The sequence below is a fragment of the Nothoprocta perdicaria genome, unplaced genomic scaffold (assembly GCF_003342845.1).
Source record: "Nothoprocta perdicaria isolate Ctin4 unplaced genomic scaffold, notPer1 scaffold_209, whole genome shotgun sequence".
Taxonomy (NCBI): domain Eukaryota; kingdom Metazoa; phylum Chordata; class Aves; order Tinamiformes; family Tinamidae; genus Nothoprocta; species Nothoprocta perdicaria.
Genome location: NW_020455305.1, coordinates 230251 through 256085, shown reverse-complemented (window position 1 = coordinate 256085; position 25835 = coordinate 230251). Strand labels below are relative to the sequence as shown.

The following is a 25835-nucleotide window of genomic DNA, read 5'->3' as shown; positions in this document are numbered from 1 at the left end:
GGGAATAGGTAGCGTTTGTCATTGTATGGATTCCAGTTAAGCAGAGATGAATTTTTCTTATCTAGCTGCTAAACTTTTGTGTCACAACATGTTCTTTACCAGCTATTTATTTTTAAATGTCATTTGATAAAAATAGCTATCCCTCCCAGGAAGCCTGCAGGCTCGATTACTTCCCTGAAATGCCTGTATAGCAATGCACACAGCATGGGGAATGAGCAGGAGGAACTGGAGATCTGTGTGGAGTCCCAGCATCATGATCTCATTGCAGTTACAGAGACATGGTGGGATAGCGCACACGACTGGAGTGCTGTCATGGAAGGCTATGTGCTTTTTAGGAAGGACAGGCTGGGAAGGTGAGGTGGTGGAGTCGCTCTTTATGTCGGAGAGCAACTGGAATGCATGGAGCTCACTGGGAGTGGATGATGAGCAGGTGGAGAGTTTGTGGGTAAGGGTTAAAGGGCAGGCCAACGGGGGAGACACTGTGGTGGGTGTCTGCTACAGGCCACCTGGTCAGCATGAGGAGGTTGATGAGGCCTTCTACAGACAGCTGAAAGCTGCCTCACAGTCACAGGCCCTGGTTCTTATCAGAGGCTTCAACTACCCTGATATCAGCTGGAAAGATTGCGCAGGAAGGCGCAAAACAGTCCTGGAAGTTTCTGTAGTGTGTTGGTGACAACTTTGTGACACAGGTTGTGTGGGAGCCAATGAGGAGAGGTGGACTACTGGACCTTATACTAACAAGCAGAGAGGGACTTGTTGGAGATGTGAAGGTCTGCAAATTTGAGAATTCTCAGTGCCAGATGCAGACCCTGAGCTGTTCTTTGTAACGGTCTAAGACAGAGTGGACAGGCAATTGAAAATGACAGCACAGAGTCATTAAAACAGTCCATATAGAAAATAGCTGTGGCCTATAAGCCACTAACTGACTAAGAAGGTGAGTACATATGTAAAATACCTATACTTGATTTTCTGCTTTTTATTTAAATAGTTCTTTGTCTCTACTACTATTAACGTAGCATATAATATAAATGCATCGAAAATAAAGTAGTCCTAAGTGTCATGCAAGTATGACCAAGCATCTTTTAAAATAGAAAAAAACAAGTGTCTTAAAAACAAGTCTATGCTATTCATGTAAACAAAATGAACTCTAGACATTTTAAAATGTTTATTAATGTTATCATATTAAAATACATTCGAGCTCCTGCAAGAGTGCAAATATTACAACTGTGGACACTTTTTTGCTCCGTATATGAAACTGTTGTTGCATGGAAGACAGTGAGTTCCGTCACTGGGATTGTATGATCCAGGGCCGCAGACAACTTAGGACAAAAAATAAATAAATAAAAATTAAATGATATTGATAAAAGCATTTATTGAAGAATTGCAAAGAATTAAAAGAATTACACTTTAAATGCTTAGAATGCACCTTTATCTATTTGGAAACAAAAAACAAACATTTTTTTCCATCATTCGGTTAGCTGTTGATGAAAGAGATTTATATATTTTATACAGCTACATTTATTTACATTTATTTTATTATACTGCATTTTTGTCTTCAGCACTTACCACTGCATCTACTTTTTCCACCGATGAAGTCTTGAAATGGTTCATACATGATAATGTTTTATTGAAAGCTACTGTAGCTGCTTTTCTAAATAATAGAAGATAAAGCTGAAATTTAAGGTCTGGTCATTATTAGATAGTAGTGGACAAACAATCCATCAAGCAAGCAGCAATTAGTGTTTGTGTAGAAAGTATCTCTAATCAAATGGTTTTTCTAGTTGTTTCATGTTATACCCTTTGATGAAGTCCTAGGCTCTTTGAGCTATTTGACTGTGTGTTTCCTGAGCCCGACTTCATTTTGGCAGTTGTAGCCTTTCTTTAGGATAGATTTCATTTTTAATCAGAATCAGTAGTCAGCATGCAAATGTATTTGAAATTTTGCTTCCCTTTACAGAACAGATGCCTACCTGTTTTGAGGGTTTTGCCTAGCTTAGTGGTGACTATCACTAGTGACTCATCACTACATCAGATATTTTCAGCAGGATTTACAGTATTTTGTGTGCTTTGCCATAGGTGATCCTCCGGGGCTGTCACAACCTTGTCTAGCATTATTTGTCATTGCTATCGATTGCAGAGGGTTTTAGAGACTTAGAAAATTTCAGAGAGGAGTCTCATATATGACATTAAGATCTTGTATTTTTAGTATATTAGCACAGACAGATCAAGATGTCTTTACAGGAAGCATAAAGCATTGCATGTAAAGCAGAGGCATTTCCCAGCCTCTGCATCAATCTGCTTGTGCACTAGAGGACTATTTATAATTTTTGTTGAAAATTATAGGCACACTTCTAGTAAATCAGACTTCTCCTACAATGGCATTTTAAGTTGATTGTAAGTTTATTTTGTAGTAGTATGATCTATTTGTTATCCAGGGGAAAGCATGAAAAGGAGAAAGGAATGTGAAGTGGGTGATCTGTAGCTACTTGGACAGCTCCTCAAAAAATGTCTTTAACCAGTGAAAATAACTTGTCTTGATCTTTGTCACTGAAGGTAACTCCTATGCGAATAGCATCACTTGGAAAGTATCGAGACATCTAAGAAACATCGCAGAAAAGTCATCTATCTTTACAGCATATTTTATGGATTAGCCATTTCACACCTCACCAGTTTAAATGCATGTAACATTCCAATTTGGTTTGTATCCTACGAGCTAACAATGTTTTTGATTCTCTCCTGATTTTTAGGACTGCTTCAATATTGTTTCAATAATAAATTTCCTAGGGAAGTTTCAACATACTACATTTTCAAAATATAATCACAGTGTTAAAGAACTGAAGAAACTAAAATTAGAACTATTACATTATCTGGCGTATTAAAAATCACCTAAGAACATGAAGCTATGCAGAATAATAAAGCAAGACCAAAAAATAATTTCATAAGGACGATGTGGGTTATGCTACCAAGTTGTCTCTCCAGACAAGTCCTACAAAACATAAGAAATTTTGTACCGTATTAACATCATGGCTGCATCTGACCAAAAAATAAAATAATATAAACTTGCAATTAAAAGATATTTTTAAAAGCAGGAGAAAAGCTATATTTAAAGATGTTGTTCATGTATGCTTCCATCAGTCATGTTAAGGAAACTTTACAGGTGGATCGTAATAAATGTAGCAATTACCTAAACGTTTTAGACATTTTAGTTGACTTATTCATTTAATAGAAAACAGGGCTTTAGAACACCAAAGTTATGAGAAGTCATATGAAATAATTTCTAAGACATTTGGACTCATCCATTCTGAAAACAGCTTTAAAAAGCCAAGAGATTAAATGGAATTACTACCCTGTAGCAGCTCCTCCTCTGGAAGCAGCGGCCTCTACAAAACCGCTTAGGAGAGGACGGTTCTGCCTGCTGGTACCTGATGGTCAAGGCTGTGGTGTGTTGCACCGCTGGACTGTGCTTTGTGCCAAACAGATTTTTCTAATGTTATGTACGTCAGGTCACACAGCGACTAATGGGTTAACAGGGCTGCCTGACTAATTCAGAAAAGAGACCCTAGGATGGGTAGCTCAATCTTTAGCATCATTATAATATAAAAGCAGAAGGGAGGAGAGAAAAAAAGAAAAAGAAAAAAAAAAAAAGAAAGAAAAAAAGGACAAAAAAAAAAAAAAAAAAAAAAAAAAAAAAAAAAAGGGGAGAAAAAAAAAAAAAAAAAAAAAAAAAAAAAGAAAGAAAAAAAGGACACAGTACAATATGAAAGAATGTGAGACCAGATTATGGGGACCAAATTAAAGCAAATTTCAATACAGGAGATTTAGACTGGCAAATAGTGATATGATATGGTAAGTGAAATGGTTATCTTAAGAGCACAGAGTGTATAACAGCAGTATGAAAGAAATGATGTGTTGAGAGCACAGCACTGGATAGCAGCATGGAGGAACCAAAACTACTGTACTGTGACAGAAGACATTATAGATATAGATATTATAAAAAGTAGTAGATGGAACAGGAAAGAACAGGAGGAACTGAACCTGTTTTGCTGTTTGAGAAGTAAAAATAGAGCAGGTGTGTGTGTGAATCCTGCAGGAGATATCCATGCTTTATTTCATCTTTTCTCCTTATTATTCATAGTTTACCTTCTAGCTTTTCCAGTTCTGCCTTTTGCTTATTGAGACCAGGAGCCTAGAAATACGCTATTCAGAGTTTAATGTACTTAAATTAGAAAGCCTGAATATGTCTTTTTCAGTGTTCCAAAACAGCAGTGGCACGTGAAAGACTGTCACCTGAGGTCTGCAGTAAAACTGTGGTGCTCCCCCAGGCTTAGTGCTAACCTACAGCTGGTGAGTAAGAAACATGTTATACAATTTTTCAGAAAAGAAAAAAAAAGGAAACTACAGATCATCTCATCAGACTCCAAGGATATGTAAACTTTCATGAATGAACATTTAAACAGATAGAGGTAAGCTGAAAATGATTAAGTTCTGTGTGGTTTTATAATAGAGATAAATATCTAATTAATTTGAAACTAATTAGGCAGCACATGCAAACATAATACATTAGAATAAAAATCAGGAAAGGAAAAGACAAGACAGCAAATGAAGATTAAAAAGAGAATTAAGGGTTGGAGTGAGAATTGTTAAAGGGATTACTCTTGAGCTTGCTCTTAGGTAGATTTACTAAATATTTTCACAAACAAGGTTATCAGAAGAAGTCCCCATGAAATATGCTGATGATATAAAACTGGAAGATGCCGTCAGGAAGGACAAGATCTACATCAGCAGGAAGACATAAAGAATGAGAAAGGCCAGAATATTTGTTTAGAGAGATCTGTGAGTCAGTAAGTCAGTACTAAGATCTGTTGATGAACTGAAATAAATGCTATTTGTCATAGCACTTTGAGTTGATACTAGTGTGAATTTATAACTTCCATCCAATGTTGCAGGCAAAGGAGCGTGGCAGATGGAAAAAAAAAAAAGTATTAATGCCTCCTATTAGAGCTAAGATATTTATACTGAAAAGGAGTACAGATTAGTTTGCAATGGAGTAAGACTTCAGGTGGAGGTCAGGAGCAGAGCTATGACTTGTGTGAAAGAGAGGAAAATGCACCCCTGGATATCTTGTTTATGTTCGGGTCAGCATAGGTTTCTTAATTAAGGAAATTAAGCTAAAGAAGATCAAATACTGGTAACTATGTTAACTGCATGTTCTCAAACTTTTCTTTTTTGAAAAATACTGCCTAGGTGAGCTATAAAGTTATTTTAAAACATAAGCATTACTTTTTAAATTATTAAAATACAGTCATCTTGTAACATGCACATATGGATTGCTAAAGGGTATTGTATTAATGGGAACGAGCCTTTGCCAAGGGGAAGAAGAAAAGGAGGAAAGCCCGTGACAGAACTAGTCTGTGCATAACGAAACTTGCAAAAGGAAGGCAGCTTTTCCGAAAGATATTTTAATGTCCCTTTTCTTGAGATAATGTACAACAATAACCTACAGTAAATCTAACAATTTCTACGTGTATTTAGCCTTTCCAACGATTTGTTACATTGTGCTGCAAGGCATCCATCAGCAAATGTCAGTTTCTTCTTGTAATGAGAAATAATTGGAAAAACACAATCACATGTGGAAACATTGCCTATGTCTTGCAATTTTACAGTTGTCTCACTGTTTTCTATTTCCTTGTATATTCTTAACTTTTCTTTTTAATGTGTATTTCATTCTCCAAGACGTCTTTGAAATTTAATCTAGTACTTTCTTTCACCATCAAAAGCTTGACTACGGTTTTATCCTATATGCGTCTGTCCTCTGTTCTTCCTTTGGAACTAAAGTCTTACAATTTGGACAGATATTTTTTAAAATAATGATCCAATTAGTATCTACAGAGAGTGGTCTTACTTGTTTTAATATGCAGACCGATATGAGTAAAATTACCCAGATTTGATCTACCCTTCTCACCCTTTTCATTTTATCCCAGATGGATCACAAATACTTAGAATTTTAACTTCCTTTTACAAAATTGTTATTTCATATGTGACTGTCACTTAATTCAAGACTGAAATGTAAATTTAATTTAATTTAAATTTGTTAAGTTTGTAAGAAAGCACTGCATTAGTAGCCCTGCTTTTAAAAATATTAAATCAAGGACAATTCAGCCTTGTTTGTCAAAGGAAAAAGACATAATCTGACTGATTTTCACTTAAACTGTCCCTAGAAACTAGGGCTTTGGCTTCTCAATCAACAAGATCTTAGAAAAGATCCTCTCAAGGAGGAACCACCTCGGTAACAAGCACGGGTTACCTGGACAGACCCGGCCAAACCAAGCCCAGGTGGCCCAGCGGCTGCGGCCGAACACTCTCGTGAGGCTGAAGCACAAGTATTTGCTCGGCACAAAAGACATCTTAGCAATATTAAAAACTTAGTATGATAAATTTGCCACGTACCGCAACAATCTGGGCAGTCTGGATGACTTACAGGATTCATTCCATATCCTGGATAGCAGCGGTCAATCCATACCATTTGCAGAGTGCCTTCAATGTAATATATTTCAGGCAGCGGTTCAGAACTTTTCCTTGTAATTTGTGCTTGATGCATAAAAAAATTCTCTATGAGAATTCTTGCCTATATTGGAAGAATTTTTTTTGTCAAAATCTTTGTAACAAAGAGGTAAAAAGACACAAAAACACCCAAGAATGTGCTTGTGAGCTAGGTCTGGCATAAGATTTAAATGAAGCGCTACTAAAGCTTTTGATTGTAGTTGACAGCTGGAATAGAAATGGCAGGACAGTGTTCTTGGATACATTATTTCTGATTTAGATAAACTCTGGACAATTAGTACAATGTCTTGAAAGTGGTCAAGGTTGTATAAATGCAATTTGAAATACAATCAATGGCAATTTTTCCTGCATTATACATCTGTAGCCAAAAATCAATAGCCTTATGGCTTTCCCACCTACATAAGTACTATTATTTAGGCCTATTTTTATTTCAAAAAATACTTTCCATCTATGTTAGCTGTCTCCATTCAATGAAAAGAAAATGGTAAGAGTTTCTTAGGACCAAGTAAACTAACAAGATTATTATATCAATCAAATGTAATAACAGTAGACTATTTATCTTACTAAATAAGAATTGCAAAAATACAGTCTGAGGACGCAGAAACATTATTTTCAAACAGTACAGAACTAGCAGCATAAAATTACTGAAAATGTAGGATTCAAGGCTTAACAACAAGCTTAACAACACCTGTTCAATCTCCCTGCCAAAGGCAACATATGCTTTTTAGAAGTGGCTTGTTTTATCTGGATTTTTGTTAGCATTTTACAAAATGCCTCTCACTGGAATATTAAAGATACTAAGTCATAGTTTAATTAAAAAGACAAATTATAAACTGCAAGACAGATAAAATATGTTACAAAGAATAGACTCATTAGCCACCGGACAAAGTCTGTCAGTAAGAACTATAAGTTCTGTATGATGAGGTTATTCTTCATTTATTCAGAGGATTTTTTTTATATTTTAAAGACTAAATTGAAAAAGAGGGGAAAAAAAGTTTGTAAAGTCCAGATCATACAAAAATTACAAAAATGGCAAAACCAAATCTGTTTTGGCCTTATTAATTTGACTCTCTTGTCTGTATGAGAAAGAGGAGCTTTGATCATGAGCTTTTCCCACAAATTTGTGATTTTTTCTGTGAGCAAGATGGAAGTTGCTTAATGAGTACCAAATATTTTAGACTTCCTAGCCCCTCCAGGAGAATCCCAAATAATGAGTTAGGTACCTGCTATTTTTTGACAATGTAGGGGAAGAGACAGATCATTCAAAATGGTGTTCAAAGCAAATACAATACTGAACAGAGAGCGCACCTAAAATTCCTGTAATATGAAGGAATTGTTTAGAGGAAATCCCCAGAAACACTAAGCTCATGATTGCTCTCATTTCTACTTCCCTCTAGTGCCTTAATGCAGGACAATATATGCCAGATTCACAGAATCTTCTCCTGAATGTGGGCACCATAAAAAAAAAAAAAAAAAAAAAAAAAAAAAAAAAACTTGTAACTTTCTTTAATTCTTCTCTAATCTTTCCATGATTTCTTCTCTAATCTTTATCATCTCTATGAAAATATGACACAAAGAGAATCAAGCCCTAAACCTTCTATACAGCAGCACATAGAGGATTTCTTCAGCATGTTTGTGACATGACACAGGTGTCAACATCCTTATGCGCTCCATTATGGAGCAGCTAAATGTATGCAGGATGACGCAGGAAGACAACTGCCAGTGCAAAGATGCACTTGGCTAAATAGTACCAGAAGGCTGTGACAGCAGTAGTATCCATGTATCAATATCTTCTTTCCAGTAGCTCCTTAATTCCATCTTTCCCCCCTACAAGATATTTTCTGTGAAATTCCACCCGTTAGACCCTTCCTTCCTCCTTTTCTTTACTTCCTCTCTTTTGCGAGCAAAGACATATCCTCCTGTTATTTCCTGCTGCTGTTTTCCTTCCCCCTCTAAGAATATCCCTGTTAATTCTTCTGAATTAACAGCTAGGACGTTCACCTAGAAAGGGAGAGTTTGGTTTCTGCTTCTCCACAGTATGAACCAAAAGTCTGCAGGCAGATAAAATTTTAATCAGATCAACTATAAGATCACTTGCAAACTCTCCATTGCAGAAGAGCATGCTTAATGTGTGTAAGTTAGCACATATTCAAAGCTTTCTCGTTGTCCTGCTGCTTTTCATACTCGGTATTTGCCTTCAGTATAATTAGCTCCCCACCTATTATGAACAATTGCAACACTATTCTCAGTACAGAAGGATAGTATGATCTGCCTTATCCATAAAATTAATGGAACAATAATTTTAACTGACAAAAATTTTATATCCAATAGTTCATTTCTAAACTCACTAAATACAGTGTGTTTTATGTTTTATGATGCTATTATACTCTAATTGTATTAGAGTTGCTTATTCTTATCAGTTTCCTTTTTATTCCTCTATCTACTGTACCTTGCTTAATCTTTCCGATGTGTCGCAAGTGCTTTGTTGACATGGTGTGCTGCTTTTTCCCTTGTCTAAGGAAGCAACTGTAACAACATACAGTCTATTTACAGAGGAACAAAGTTAATGAAGTCAACACCAAGCTTTTCATTTTGTTTGGATTTACTGCTTAAAGATTCTGGTCATCTCTGATGCAAGTTTGTTGGAATTTCTTCCACATTTCAGATTTCTAATATTTTTTTAAAAACATTTTTCTTTTAAACTTCTGTGTCTACTTTTCAGTATACTTAAATATTTCATGGAAGCTGACGTTTAATTGTAAATTCAGATGACAAGGAAATGTATGATCTTGAAAGCTTCCCAAATTTGTAAATACTTGAATCTTTTAAACAGAAATGTGTTGCACTCTCTATAAATTCCTGCATGTCACTTTGTTTTTATACTTGTATTCAGCAAGCCAGGAATTTCAAGGTTCAGGCTATTTCTGCATGAAACCTGTATTTTCTCTCAAGAACAATCAAGACAATGTCCAGTGCTCTGAGAGATACCACCCTCTCATCCCACCCTATTCCAGCAAGGCAGGGGGAATGGTACAGATTGATAAAACAAACAAAAAATACTTCAGCTACTGTAGGTTTTCAGCCTGATTGGATTCAGTATGGTTTCACCATGGATATGTCTACTGGAGCTTTCTTCCTGTCACATCTCAGTTCCTCTTATCCACCCTCTCAACCCTTCTGTTCTCATAGGAATTACTGAACTGAAGAAAGATTGGAAGTATGGATTGAGGAAAGACACATGGTTAGATTTTATTAATTCATTTGCATGGGTCCATGTTTCTAATCAATTAACAACTACAAACACATTATGGCAAGGGCATGAGGAATAGCAACAGGATGAAGGTCTTTAGAATTGGTATTAGATTTAGGAACCATATATTAAAAGCAGAAATATCTGTTAATGTGTGAATTTAACTCCTTACAAGCTTTAAATGCCCCTGCAACACAAATATTCTGAAACACCTAATGCTGTTATAGCTCCAGAAGTATTTTCTAAGGCATCAAACTACTAAAGAATCTCTGGTTTATCACTGGTATGAATCAGCCTTTAAATCCATTTGAAACTCTGACTGGAGAATTCTCCTCCTAATGCTCAAACACTGTGGGACTATTGGCTGAATCTCATGTATTTCAATAACCCTAGAATTAACCTAACTATCCCGTTAGTGCTGAGACTCTGCATGTATGTCAGCTCTATCTATTACAAATGCAGTCTTCAGTTTCAAGAGATGGGGGAAACAAAGTGTAGGTGGTATTGTTTAGAAAGACTCTATTCAAATTGCATATCTTGCTACATAGTGACTAATATAAAATGTATAAATGTACATGTGAAATGTGTAAAAAACAGTGGCCTTTTGAGAGCTGAAAGAATGAGAAACTATGTTCAGGAAATTATTAAAGATGTCCATAGGTACATTCAGCCTGTCAATTATAACATTTTACTGCCTCTCTTTGGGATTTAGATCTTTTAATAACGTAAAGTACTTTGAATGAACTACCCATTGATTGGGAGTGTTTTATGGTTGCTTTCAGACCTCATTCACAGCAAAAAGGAGCGGAGTCTTTCCTATGGTTTCAGTGTTCAGAGGAATACTCTGAAAGAGTCTCAAAAAGAGCAAAATATCTCCTGAGACTCACTGAGATTTCTAACTTTCACAGTTCTTGCATTTAGTGAAAATCTGGTTAATAGAAACATTTTAAGAAAACAAATGAAAATGTTTTTTAAACGACTGAGCACAGTTGGAGGAAGGTGAGTACTTAAGACACTGTGAGCTCTTCACAGCCATTTAAGTATAAACTGACCCAGATATCAGGTATCCTAAAATTTTATACTTACTCCAATACACATTATTATTCTTTCTAAAGCTCAGAAAGTATCCTTAAATATCCCATAACTTAGTAACATGTGCCTAAATAAGGTGCTTGTTTGCTTTTAAACGTTATGGAAGAAAACACTTAAAATATTGTAGCCAACCCAATATTTTTAACAACTCAGTTTTATTCATGTCTCCTTTAGATTTCTTTTGCTTTTTCTGAAGACAATGTGAAAAAAAATAAAAATACAAAATTTTCGTCTTCTCTTATTGCTACTTATAGAAGTAAAGGTACTGAGATTCATCTCATTTAATTTTAATTGTTTAATATTTAGACATTGAATAATTAAACACCCAGTCTTAGCCCATTATTTAGGAACTGTAACTCTGAAATAATGTAAAATGACTGCTTTTGAGTCGCTCAACTTATGTTTTTGCTATTGACATGAATTTTGAATATATTTTGCACACTTATTGCCTAGAATCTTTGTTATTAAACAAAACATGCACAATATTTTTTAGACATAAGTAGTAAGCATATTCCCCTAAAAAAATTTTCATTAAGTATGAAATCTTAAGCATTCTATGAAACCAAGGTAAATTTTACCTGAAAATGTAAAGAAGATTTCATTCTGTAGACCTGCTCTCTGCATTTTCACATGATGGCAGTCTGACTTAATTAAGGTCACCTCACAAGAAAGTTCAGCCACAAGCTTGCTTAGCAACTGAAGCAATGTTTTCTCAAAAGAAATATTGTAAATACTGTTGCAAGGGGCTGCATGATACTGAACTGAAAACTCATAATAATAATTTGGATCAGAATAAGCTGCAGGAAAAAAATGTAGATGATGAGACTCATATATAATGCAAAAAGTAGAAGGTAATTTCTGTATTTGAAAATAAAATACCAATTTAAATTTTAATTTATAAACAGTATCTTTTTTTTGCACCCCCACAGAATTATTGACAGACTATTGTATGCTGGGCCAGTTGGAAACACTTAGAGATATTTACAAGTGAACAGTCTTACTTATATCCACAGGTAAGTCTTACTCTTTATTAGTGAGATTTTTTTTTAAAGTAAGAGTACCAAAACAAGTTATTGTATAGTATAACATTTACTTTTAAGGTAGATGAGCTATTTCACCTCTACCATGAAGCTAACTGCACACCTGGATATCTATTACAAGTATACTAGCATATCATAAAATATATTTTCCTACTTATGTCATAATAATCACTCTATAAACCTAAAACTATAGATCAATAGAGTAGCAGGTTAAAGGGCAGTTAGGAAAACAGGGGTAGCAGAAGGAAGAATGGAGGTCATGGGGCGAGGAGAATCATAGAAAGGAGAACATGGCGCAGGGGGGATGTGTGAAAGAATAAAGGAGAAGAAACTCTCTCTCTGAAACAGCTGAAAGAGAAAAAGAAACATAAAGCAGGAGAACACCCAAAATATGGTACCCAATTAAGACAGCTCATTAGGTCTTCTGCCTTACTCCTTCCTCTCCCAGTTCCTTTCCCTTTTTGCCGCGTTTTCTGATTTTTTTTTTGTATATTTGTATCAAACTTGATTTTTGTGTGCTAATTTTTAGACTGGATCTTGACTGAAGAATATAAGAATGCATTACTCTGTTATTTTCTTCTGTATTTTTTTTCCATCAGAAAGAACTGTGTTTCAGAGGAACTTCTTTTTTGATTCCGTCCAACAGGCTAATTGCTAGAAGTCAGGGTTTTTCTTTATTAGAGATTCAATGTCAAAGTCAAATTAATTTATGTCAGTGGTTAACTTAGGTCATTGTGCTCTACTCCAAGTTTTTAAATGAGCACTAGTTTGCATTTCCAATTTAAGTTCATAGTTCCTTCTGAAGGCAAGCAGTAGCTTTTGCCTGGGTCTTCTACAAAAATAATGTCCCATTTTTGATCACTTCAAAGAGAAGCTAGAAGTGAATAAATAATGCTGCAATCTTTCATTTTATCACGGATGTTTTACCTCTTCGCTAAAGGAAATGTAACCAGAATATAGAAATATTACATGAATTTGAACTCAGTAAAGAAGAACAGGTAAAAAAAAATAATGCATTAACCTGTTACGAAACAAATCCACGTGGCTGTGTTACAATTAGCTTCCTAAAAGAATAACCCAGATTAATATGATAGTGTTTTTATGTTTTGAGGATGACTGTCCACCCAAGACTGTCCACCTAGACTGCCACCAGTTGCCTGGTAGCAACTACTGTTAGAAACAATTTATCCCGAGAAACAGAATTACTTTATTTCTCTGTGGTATAGTGAGCCTACGCATGCAGTTGTTGAATAAATTTTCAAGGCAACAACACACTTACCAAATGTGATAACTTACCATAAATAAAGTATTTCATTGTGAGTTTTTTAGCAGGTTCCTCTGCTGTTAGCTTATAAACGAGGGAACAGGTGTAAACTCCACTCTGGTCAGCTGTGAAATGTCTCAATATTAATGTTCCTGTTGGTGATATTTTCACACTGCTATTTTCTAGAAAGCACAATAATGAAATAAATTAAGCTGTCGTTATGAGAAAATAGAGAGAGAAGGGTCCAAACAGTTATTTACTCTTACCCTGTGCACAGAATAGTAATTATGGATTCAGCTGAAGGCATAAAACTTCTTAGAAACATAGAAAACTCCTTAGAAAATATTTAGCATTATGAAAATTTGTCTTACTGCTGCTGAGCTTTTAAATATCAGGTCATTATATTCTTTATTTGCTCTCAGCTGCTTATAGCCTTCTAGAATACCTCACTATTTCCAAGAGGAGAAACCTGTGAAACACGGGGCAACATGGGCATATACTTTGTATAATTTAGTCACACTGACTAGTAACCTTTCAGTCTTCAGCAACTGCCTCTACCAATTTGCAGCCTGCTGGCGTTTAACAAGCAGTAAACTTCAAATTAGGAAAGACTGGAAGTTCCTTTTAAACAAGGACTCTCAGACAGACATTCCAAAATGTATTTCCCTATGTATTAAAATGATTCGCTTGTTGTAGACAAATAATCTTTCTGTCACAAAAGCTATGTGCTGTTATGGAGACAAAGCAGAGAGGAAGTGAAATCTTATTTAAAATGACAAATTATAGTTAGTAACTTACAATTTATAATAACTTATAATTAGCTTTTTAAAGAGAAAGAAAAGCACTGCTTGGGGTCAGCCTTCGGGTGCTGCCGCTGAGCTGTACAGTGGCCCCATGTACCTCCACGTGGGTTACGTGATGTCACTTGATCAGCCCCTTCCTGAGTTGAGGAGTCCTCAGGCAGTGACAGTACAGATCAGGGTTTCTCAAATAGGCAGCCAGTCGTGCTGGCAGCTGTCAAAGGAAACCTTGGGAACCCCTGGACTAGCATCAATTATAATAGATTTCAAGGTAAATCTCTTTGGTTAATGGTTTTCTGATGAAAATGTGAATGGTTTTCTGACAATAAAATAAAAAATCCCCTTAACTTCCTAAGTAATTTAGACCTTTTAACATCTTTGCTTTTGCAGATGCACCCTATTTGTGAGTGCATTTAGACATAGATTTTAAGAAAGGTACTGGCAAAACAATAGCCTAATTGAAGCTCATCATATACTTGACAGGACAGTATAGGACAGCTTTGTTCCTCATGAACCTGTTTAAGGTTTAATTAACTTAGTTTTATCATGGATGCAACTGTGGCTAAAAATAAAAAAGAAGGAATCAAGTGTTTTTTCTAGTCTCAGGCAAAATCAAGAGCACTATTAACGAGAGTGAAAGTGCAAATTCTTTTGATAAGCATGGGATTTCGTGTTAATCTAGCCTCTAAAATCAATGGTACACTATCATTTTCTTTATAGGTGATGAAGAGGTTTTTAATCTGATTGTGAACTACTGAAAATGCTAAGTCTATGAACTAGGATGTCATTTGTTCCTTTATGGTGAAATAGCTAAATCTTGACCAAAAACCAGCATGGATTTAAGAACCGTAGTTCAGATCTTTGGCATGTTCAACTGTCCTTCATTAGCTAGAAAAACAAATCAACACTGTGAACTGATTGGATGGCAGAAGTACCTTTAAGAGTCATCACAAATTAAAAATTTGCTCATGAGCTATCATCCCTTCACAAGAAATATTCTTTCTAGCATTTATTAGGTGACAATGTGTATAAAAAGCAGCAGCTTTCCTGCAAATTCAAGTTCCTTGATTCTTTCTTATCAAACTAGAACAAGCCGATTCCAATGTTAGCATTAGCAAATATTTTAAGATTGAAATGTTTTCTGTTCTTTTTCTCCTCTACTTCAGTGTTCAGACACCATCAAAAATGCTCTTTTATGCAGTGAAACCTTAAGATGCTAGACATTAGAAGTAATTATTTTAAAGTTTTTTTTTCTGGTTAGTGTGCATCTTGAAAAACTCATTCTCAACTAATGAAATAGCTAATATTTTAAAAACTTCAAAGTACAATTGCCAGATTTTAGTACAAAGGAGTTGCTAAGCTAACTCTGAAGAAAAACGACTTGCTACTATTAAAGTTATAATGATTTAAAACTACATTTTGTGCAGTATTTAATTTTTCATTACTCTTTCCAGTTCATATAAGTTTACGTGGGATGGTCTTTGAACAAAGCTGCTTATTCAAAAAAATAACTTTTTTATGGCTTCAGGAGAAGAAGTTTTACTGATCTTTAGTTACATAGTCATGATATTCTAAATATATAACTAGACAAAACTTTTGGTCAACAAAACACCTTCTTCAGGTGTTCAAGGCAAGGGTTCAAGGGCAATACAATGAATGTCCTCCCCAACTACACATCTTACACTGAAATAATTGCCTTTTTTCTATAGTATTTCAAGAAGCAGTATATTTGTTAGCTTTTCCTAAAACTGGATCCACAGTTCTGCCTTCTCACTGGATTCTTTCCAACAAACCCACTGACAAAGTATGAAATAATACATCATGTAAGCTTTGAGAACTTTAATTTCCTACTAATACACGATTCAGATAGATATTGGAATAGATAGATACTGGAAGACTGACTCGTCATTCTGAAATCTAGACACTTTTTGGCACTCGAGGTGGATTAGAACCTTGCCAAATAGAGGCCAAGTGATCATAACTTCTACAAAGCAAATTCTTCGTAAGCTGGAATTTTAGATTGCTTTTTGTCTGTTTATGCTTTTGATTTTCCCTGTTGTGGTGGCTGAAGCTGACATCCTGTCAGTGCTGTGTTGTTTTAAATAAGTTACTTTATAAAACCTCTCTCATCTCTATAGAAAGTTATGCCAGAAAAGTACAACCTTTCTTCTTTATCGAAACATTTTTGTCCTCCTGCTGCTGATTCTAGTATATCTAAAGCTTCCACAGAGCCCAGAACCCCTGCTGCCCTAGGTTTTGTGCTAAGGTTGGCATAGCAACTTGGGATGTTACTGAAGCATCTGCAGGAATAAATTTAAACCTGTCACATGGAAGTCTGAGATCTCTATGATTCTGTTCTATGTAGTTAGCACTGTCCAAACTGCAGTCCAGGTAAGCAGTGGCCAGAAGAGTGAAAAGAGCAACTTCCTGTTAATTGTGAATCTGAAGGCTGTGTTCTGTCTGACCAGATTAAGCTTGGTACTAACTAATATACATGACAATATCCCTGGTCACGTACCTGTCACATGTCACAGACCGGGTATCAAAATTTCTCAGTTACCGTACAGGGGACAAAGCTAACCATGAGGTCTCAGTGCCGAGGTGGATGGACAAGATGACACAACCCACAGTCTGAAGTATAAGCAAAAATGCTTATACATCTTTGTGGCAAAAATACTGAAAATACTTTTTGAGGGCTAAACCTGTTATAAGATTCAGAGCAAAAACACAGTATAATATTAGATGTTACAGAAAGGGGAAATACTCTATTATGATGAATGGCATGCAGAGGATTAAGAACTAAGAATCTCTGTGGTGAATATGGCAGCAGATTGTGTGACAGGAAAAATTTACTTGAAAATGTAAGAGAAGCAAGGATAGAGCTCCAATAGGCACTAGCATATACTGAGAGGAAAGCAAATAGGTTTTGAAAACACTGCTGTTGTAAGAGAATGGATGATTCATAACCTAGACTGTGAAGTAAAAGATTGAAAAGGTATAAATTTCAGCATCACCATGTTGAAAAGACATTTGTAGCCATATGTCCCCAGTGACTGGAGAGGCAAATAATGTATCTTTCCTCAAAGCCATAAGAGGATGATCCAGGGAATCATGTCTCAGTCAGGCTCTCCTCAGTTCCTGCCAACACGGTGAAGCAAGTCCTCCTGCAAAGCATTTTCAGGCACACACATAACAAGGTGGTGACTGGGACCAGGCAGCAGCATCCATCTGTCATGGGCAAATCATGCCTGACCAGTATGGGCATATGGACTGGTGAGGGCAAAATGGGCCGTATGATCATTTAGAATAGAAGACAATGATTGAAGCTGAAAACATGAATCACAAGCACAATTTGCAGGAATTAAGGCCAAATGTATAGCAGGCTGCTTAGCAAGAATATAGCCTGCACATCAAAACGGTTTATTCCCATCTTGTTCAGCACTCTGGAACATTATGTCCAATTTTGACCCACCAGTACTAGACACACACTAACAAACTAAAGTGCAGAGGCAGAAAGCCTCTGAGATGATTAGGAGGCTGGAACATATGACAAGACACTAAGGAAACATTTTTTAGCCTGGAGATATCTAAGGAGGGAATTGCAATCTTACACTACCTACAGGGAGCCTGTGGAGCCTGGCAGTTCTTAAGATGCACACAGCAAAAGGACAAGAAGTGATGATAAGTTGCAACAAGGGAAATTTGAAATTATGAAATTATTGCTTGCCACATGTCCTGCTCTGTCTGGTCTCTTTAAAGATGGCACCATTCTCTACAGAGATCTGAAAATGCATTTCATTCTAGTTACACCATTTCTATGTATAGCTCTGTATTTTCTTATATTGAAAATTAATATGACATATACATTCACAAAGTATCCTCAGTTAGTTCTTCTCCTTTTACATTCCCACCTTTAAAACCATCATGCCTCTTTCTGGGGGGAGGAATGGAGGGAGAGCAGGGTTCAGAGAGTAAGAAAATAAGGTCTTACCTGAAAGAATATTGCCACTTGGTCCACGCCACTGGGATACTGGATCAATCAGTTCCGAGTTTCGCAGACGATTTGTAACACATAAAATACGTGGACTGTTTTGATTCAACTTGACATAAACTCTGACTGAAAATGATTTTTTTCATCATTAGTAACATTCATCAGTGATATTCCAACAGTAAGCTATCTAACTTTCAAGATAGTCATTCAAGGATAGTATTGATGGAGTTGTAATTTGGGGACTAGTCCTGTTACCCCTTCACAAAAATGAAGTATTAAATTCAGAGCAGTTTTGTTTTCTCCGGGAAATCCAATTAAAAAAAAAATTTTTTTGGTTCCATGTTTATCTGGTTGTGTAGAGCAGAACCACAATGCACTGCAATGTCCTCCTAAATGGAGTATGACACCTAATCTGAGCCTCTGTACAGTGCACTTGGTATTTGCTTGAAGAGAGGTCAGTGTTGCACTAAATGCTAAGTTACCTATTATTTAATTCAAAAATAATGAGATGGAAGGCAAACTGAATAAAGTAAATATTACTCAGCTGTTTCTCATAGCAATAGAGGGGTGTCTCATGTCTTGCATGAGATCTGTAGTGTACAGGTACTTCTGGCTCTAGAGTTGCTTCAAAAAAACACATGATTTTTATGGTCATAATCACTCATATTATCTAGGATTTCAGTATCTACAGTTTACTTTATTTCCCTCCCATGATACTCAGAAAAGCATTTGCACAAACAAGTGATGCTAGATATACATACTCCAGTAAAGGTTAGACTTAAATGTGATGCCAGGCTACCCTAATGCTATTGAAAAGCTACAACTAGTTTAAAATACTAGTTAGTAAAACTTCTTCTTTGGAGAAACTGAATCAAATCAGCAAACTACAAAAATGTTAATTTACCACTGGTTGCTTCAGATTCTCTACAAGTGGACAGCAGTACATCTCTCTGCAGCAGGAAGGGATTAATGCATGGAAAAATAGTTTGTCGCTTGCCATTACAGCAACTAGTGTGAATGACAACACTTACTCTTCTCTCCCCTTCAAATATGACTGTTCATTTTTATTAACAAATGAAAAGCTACTTGTGCTGCTTAGTAAGTCATACTAAGTTGCTTAAGCAGCGCACTGGCCCAGATTTAGCATTTAAGTTATAGATAATGTAATTATTGTTGATACCAGTTTTAATAACTTCAGAATTTTGAACAGGTGATATATTCATCTTATCTCATAATCAGCTGTCTATAGTAGCATATATTGCAGAAAACAGATCATAAATCTTTTCAGTTGCACAGCAATATGCCATGGAAGTGAAGTGATTTAAGGGGTGCTTCATTTTTTTTCCTGAAGCATAAAGTCTACATATTAATGCAATTGTATTCATGTGATCTGTATTCTTCTATTGTAAATCTTTCATATTTTTCCTCAAATTTACTAACCTACTGACTTTAATAATAGTCTACTGTGGCAAAATTCTATACATTGCCTATCTCTTCCATAATATAAACTACCAAGAGAAAGCTTTAAAAAAATTCTTTCCCAGAATTGTTTCATCTGTAGACAAGATTCAACAGATCTAAGAATCTGTTCCAAAGTAAGTCAAGATAGGTGTTTTCTTTTTCTCACTCTCCAAACAGCAGAAACTCTCTGCAAACAGCAGAAGTTTGAGAGGTAATTTGTGCATGTTCACCCTGCTGAACGAGTTAACAAAAAGAGCAGTACTGCACACGTTGCTAGTGTGCAGTGTATCTGTACACTAGCAGGCTACAGTGCAAAGCCACTATTTCAGGTGAGACTGACTCTTCCGTGTTGTGCTGCCCAACCTCAGTAGAGCACCTCATGGACACTTTTACATTATCTTTGGTTCTGGTGTTAATTCAAACAGAAGGAAATTGACTCTTTCTTCATTGCAATGTAAAAAATCTAAAAGCAATAATGCTTTTAAAAATAAAAAAGAAAAAGTGGGGGGTGCTTTGCAACCTTTTATTCTATATACTTTGAAAATGCCTTGCCCTTAAGGGCAGACAAGTACATTTCATTCTGTTTAGCTTTCAAAGAAGTACTTCCATTTCTTTTTGACATGTTTGTACTTTGGCAGAGAGAAGGGAAGAGAAATGATGTTTCCTATTTGCCAGCAACATAGTGCATGGGATAAATGGGAAACGAAAGGACTACGTGTTTTGTAAATAGAGCTCCTGGCCAGGGGAAAAATATCATGTAGGTTTTTGAGTTCATTTTATGAAACCAAGAGTTTAAAAAAAATTAACCCCCCGTTTGAAACCACATCTCCCACTTCAATAAAATGGAGCAGTATAAAAAAGAGCAGATTTGGGTAAAGATTCTTCATTGATAAATTCTCAGCAGTATGTTTGGCCACTCTGGCTGACAAATGTTATTCTGTGTTTGTAAACTACTTTTATGCATGGATCAGTCTGAAAAAATTACTTGTGTTGATTTTTTATATGATAGTCAATTTTGAAGACATGTGCAACAAAGAACTGTGTGCCTTTCTGGAAGAAGACTTTGTTTTGGTCCGCGGTTTGTTCTGCGTTCACAGATTCTGCATGCACAGATAGCCCTCATGAAACCTGCATATCATTGTTCTCACACTCATAGAGAAAAATTAAAATGTTGACGAACAATACCTGGAAATAGGATAGATCCCACTATTTTTAAGCTACTGCTGTCTGGCCCTGCACTTCGTAAAAATCTCTCTGAGGACTCAACTGTTCAAAAATAAAACAATTACATTAATACAATAGTTACATTTACCTGGAAAAGGAAGCATATTTTAGGTTACTCTTTACCATTAATGGACTTGTTTTTCAACTGATATTAAGTTAATCTGACTCACATTTTACACAATGTATGATTCCCATTAAGGTGACAAAATATAATGACCTAATACAGAAGAGCATTGGTACTGTGAACATCACTTAAGTTTAGCTTTAAACATATTCATAAACTTTACAAGAGAACATTAAATTGAGCCTAATTGGTAAGCACTGTCTAAAATTGGAAAAAAAATTAATTGCATTGTTGCCATGCTGTCAATCAGCATGCTAATTTGTATACTGACCTTTAATGAATTAATGAGCTTATTTTTGTTATTACTGTGATTTTTTTAATAAATGGATACAATTTTATACATATGACTTTTACATAAAAAATTTATATTAAAGACCAGCTCATCTGATACAAATTCTCATCTGCTTGTGATTTCTACACAGAGTAATGTTGGTGAATAAACTGCACTCATGCTGGTATAAAACACACATTTATACACACACATACTGTGTGGTAGCACAGTAATGAAGTGAAACTGACTGTTAAATAAGCAGCTGATTTATTGGTTAGAAGGAAGTCTTTACAAGACCCGCTCTATATGAAAAGCAGTTAAATGATTTCCCATATTTCTGCTTCAAAGACTAAGCCTTCATATTCTCTAGCAGGTTAGTAGGAATTTCCTAGAAAGTTTTACAAATGACAACAGCAATACTGGCATATAGCCTTACAATAGTAAAAAGAGTATCTGTTAAATCAAAAACTCTTAGAACAAAACAATCATCAACTACAAAAAAATGTTATGGCTATTTTATGTTTCTTTTATTTTAAATGTAGATTATTTTTTCTTCGCAAAGCTTTGTAAGACATAAAACATAAAACACTTCTGAAATAAACCTGAAGAATCTTTCAGCTAGGCTTTCTAGTTCAATTAGATGCAGGTCTGTTTTACAGGTGGTACAGAACTGAAGCCAGCAGAAAGCCGACTGCTCAGCATTCTGCATTCTTTGTCTCCACCTCCTGTTTGGAAAGAACATGTGTTACCATGAGGTAAGGCATGTTTGTGATTTCTCCTTTTGGGGAATCTGGAAAAGAAAGCTATTAATACAGGAATAGAAAGCCCTTACTAGAAAGAGTAGGGAAAAAAATCATATTAGTAGCAATTGTTTTCAGAAAATAGTCTAAATAATTATGTGACACCAGATCAATGCTTGTTCTTTACCACAGTAAATACTGTGGTAAACTGATTTGAGAGTAAGAGATCTGGGTTAAAGTCCCAGCTTTGCTTGAATTTTTCTTGATTTGAGCAATGATGGGAAACTTCAGTTCACCTGATCTAATATACAACTGGCAGTCATACTTCTCTACTTTTCAGTGTTGCTACGAACAAGAGAAGCAAGGCAGATCGTGCAGCGTTGAGGACAAGATAATCAAGGTAGGATAAAAAGAGCTGTCTATGCTTGTCATTTCAGAATGCAAGCAGAACGCTCTATTCAAAATATTTAGGCAGGAGGAAAAAATAACACCTCACTGGGGAACAAAATCTGAGAGAAGATAATCGCAGAAGCAGTCTCATGTATGATGGATTTAAATGATTAGCAGTTTAATTTACTTTGCAGTGCTTGCTTTACTGTGTGCCACTGCTGCAACTTTGTTTGAAGAGTACAGTTTTTCAAGATCATTTTTGTTTTCCCTCAAGACCTTCCACATGCTTTGGAGGCTGTTTTGGGGTGTGTTTAATGCTTATTTTTAATTAGCATGGATGAAAATTTTAATTTTCTCACCATAATATCCATGCTGTCTTTTAGATTTATGCTGCCCTAATAAAAACAAAAGTATGTTTTCACTTAAATTTAAGACCCAAAAGAACACAGAATCAGATAGTCCTTTGACAAAAATCTGCATATCTGTTTAAGTATGCTAATTTATATGACATTATAAATCCTACCTGAGAAATCCTACCCTTCTAAATCCCTTTTGCCACTATTATCCATCCACATGGTCAGTAAATATTTTATGGACTTTTAGGTTGACTTATGTATCTTAATTGGAAATGAAAAACAGAACCACCAAAAAAGAGTAAGTTAAAATCAGGGGGAAAACGAAAACATAAACTTCAAACAGATAGGGAAGTCTTCAAAGTTTATGAAAAGGGACAAATGCTTCTAGAAAAGGGATATATGTGAGTGCAAACCAACATATGTGAGAGGAGGTATGAACTGTTTACGGGATGTTTATGGGGTATTTAATCAGTGCAAACAGGAAACATTCTTTTTTTACAATAATAATTTAAACCTAAAGATGGAGCTCTTGAACTATTAATATACAAAGAACTAGAGAAGTGGAATGATATAGTTAGTGAAGATGTATAAAGCTTTTGGATTATTCTTTGATATTTTCAGTGACTGTGCAAGTTTGATTTTGAGAAAGCTTAAATGCTGTTCTTTCATTTGTATGCAATCTGAATAAGTAGATGTTTCTGGCCATATATGGCCCAGTCTTCATGTACTAGTTCTTTGCTCTGTTTTTATACTGACTTTCCAAGTATTTTCAAGTCTTTTTCCACGTTTTGTACTTGAATTCTTTTCCCATCCTCCTAATCACCTTGAATTTAAATGGCATTTCCTGCATCAGACTGTAGGGCAAATTATCTTCCCATTCTCATCTATTTTAGGAGCTTGTATGATGAGGTTAAATAGACCCACATTAAACATATCATAAAAGAAAATAAGAAGGAAAAAATGGAGATCATGGAGAATCACAAAAAGCAACAAAGACAATAGACAAAAGACAGCAAAAGTGTTAAAAATCCATTTTTAACTCATTAAATAATAACCCATCTCTTTCTCTTCAACTTGCAGTTTGCACAGGTAGTGGGAAAATGAAGCTTCATTCCTTTTCAAGAAAAAAGAAATCAGATTTCTGAGTTAATTCCTCAAATAAGTTTTCAAAGCAGCCCAATGCACTAGAACTATATTGGGCCTGCTTTCTCATTGCTTTGTACTCGGTACGCTCATAAGCAAGGTGCAAGCAGCAGATCCTTCTGCAGAAGAAAACAGATGAAGAAAGATAGTCATATGCTGCGAGCAGCCTTAGGGAAGTCTGCAGTACTTCAAAGTAGGCCCGACTGAAATTTCACAGTTGCCAGAAGAGACGTTCAAGACGACTTGTTCTTACTAGAATTCAAGGGTATGCTTGCAGTGTAAAGTATCTATGTGACTTGAGGATTCATTGGGTGACTGTAAAAAGTTCTGGAATAAATAGAAAAGCTTTGCTATTAATTTATGCCACTAAAGGTGGCCAAAGGTGTGTATTTCTCAGGTGTTCTACCATGAGGGGAAAAATTACCAGTCTGGATGAGGAGCAGCAGATGGACTGTACCTGCACATACAGTCAACCCCCTCTTCTTCTTCCTGGCCTCAGGTCTACAACAGTACCAGGTCAATAGGAGGTACCTTCCCAGATCCTGCCCCAAGTCAGAATCTCCTTTAGGCTACTGTAAACTTAATCAGCATCAATTCATATGCACAATGAATTTAAGATTCACATAAAATTTTTCTGCCATTTTATAAACTATCTTACTATGAAAATCTTTGTCTTCAAAGGATTCAGAGGACCACTACAGTAGCAAAATCAATCATCTTTGAAATAATTCATCAGAAAATTATATTTGGCTTGAAAGTGGCACTGGCAGGAAATATTTTAAAGAGAGCTTTAAATAATTAAACAATCAATTTATTAATTAATAAAAGAGTATGTTACTTGAATGTTCAACTGTCATAGTTTAACTTCATTTATTTAGAGACAAGAATTCTGTGAAGTGATAGGAAAAGATTGAAGCTATGATAATTGCTATAAGTTTTTTTTAAATGTAATTATGTTTTGCAGTAATTTTTGCAGAGAGATTTCTGCACTAAAAGAATATATAAATAGCAGTGCTACTTACTTAAAGCAGTTATTTCTGCTTAATCATGCTAATAGTCAAGTGTTTTCCTATATCAAAGTATTTTAATTACAGCTGGCATTTACAAGCTGACTGATGGAAGTGCAGTGCAGAAATATTTCCATTTCTATTACTAGTCTTCTAAAAGTAGTATAGGAGAAAGTAAACTTCAGCTTCTTATCTGTCTCAGTTAGGTTTAACTATTGGAGAAAGTTCTGCAATATCTGAGCAGGGTTTTGCTTTCCCTGCTTGACACTCAGCAGGGTTTTGCTTTCCCAGAAGTCTTGACACTTCTGGGCTGGCAGCTGCAGTGGTGCTCATTTTATAAATGAAGTTTAAAAGGGACAATCTTACTACTAATGATGCTATTTTAAAGCTACTTTAAAACTGTATGATGATCCTGTATGATGCCTACTCCCTTCAGGACGCTCAGGAAAGACAAGTGTAATTAACACATTTTAAGTCCAAACTGGGAGCAAGGAGCACAGAAAAACATGTGAACCTAAACTGTCACCGCTAGCAAAGAGCAAACAAAACTAACAAAAAAATTTTAAATAAAAGGCAAAAAAAAAAAAAGGTTCACATGCTTTCCTTCAGTCTCCACTCAGGCCATGCGAAGGACTCATAAAATGCAATAAATGCCATACTTGGAGATGGCAATGCCTATTAAATATAGCCTAAGAAAAAGGAAATACTGAGACAGGCATGTTTTAGTGAACACATGCCGAAAACCTGCTCCTGGCTTTCATAACCCCGTGGCTTCCGCACGCACAGGTAGCTCCCGGGGCACCGTGTGGGTGATGAACGAGGGCCGGGGCGCGGGCCCGGCGGGGGGCAGCCCGGGTACCTGCGGCGGGTGCCTGCAGCAGGACAGGGACGAGGATGACGACGAGGACGAGGACGAGGTCGAGGTCGAGGACGGGCAGGCGGCCGGCGGCGACCGTTGCCCGGCGGCGGCGCCACATCCCCGCCGGCGGAGCCGCCCGCTGCGGCGCGCGCCGCCCCGCGACGTCCGTTAACGGCCGCAACGGTCGCCGTGGCGACGAGCGCGGGGCCGGGCGCGGCGCGGCCGCCTCCGGGATGCCCTGGCGCGGCGGGGCTTTCCCAGG

General features: G+C 36.2%; 1 protein-coding gene across 1 annotated transcript; it reads right to left on the bottom strand.

Moving 5' to 3' along the window:
• Nucleotides 1–1186: 1186 nt before the first annotated feature.
• Nucleotides 1187–25691, bottom strand: ZPBP (zona pellucida binding protein). The gene is made up of 8 exons (XM_026038379.1): nt 25574–25691; nt 20645–20725; nt 17999–18124; nt 13240–13389; nt 11482–11700; nt 9011–9087; nt 6448–6625; nt 1187–1319 (listed from the first exon to the last, which is right to left on the bottom strand). The coding sequence occupies exons 1-8, from the start codon at nt 25689–25691 to the stop codon at nt 1219–1221; spliced, it is 1050 nt and encodes a 349-aa protein (XP_025894164.1). The 3' UTR covers nt 1187–1218.
• Between the last annotated feature and the right edge of the window lie 144 nt (nt 25692–25835).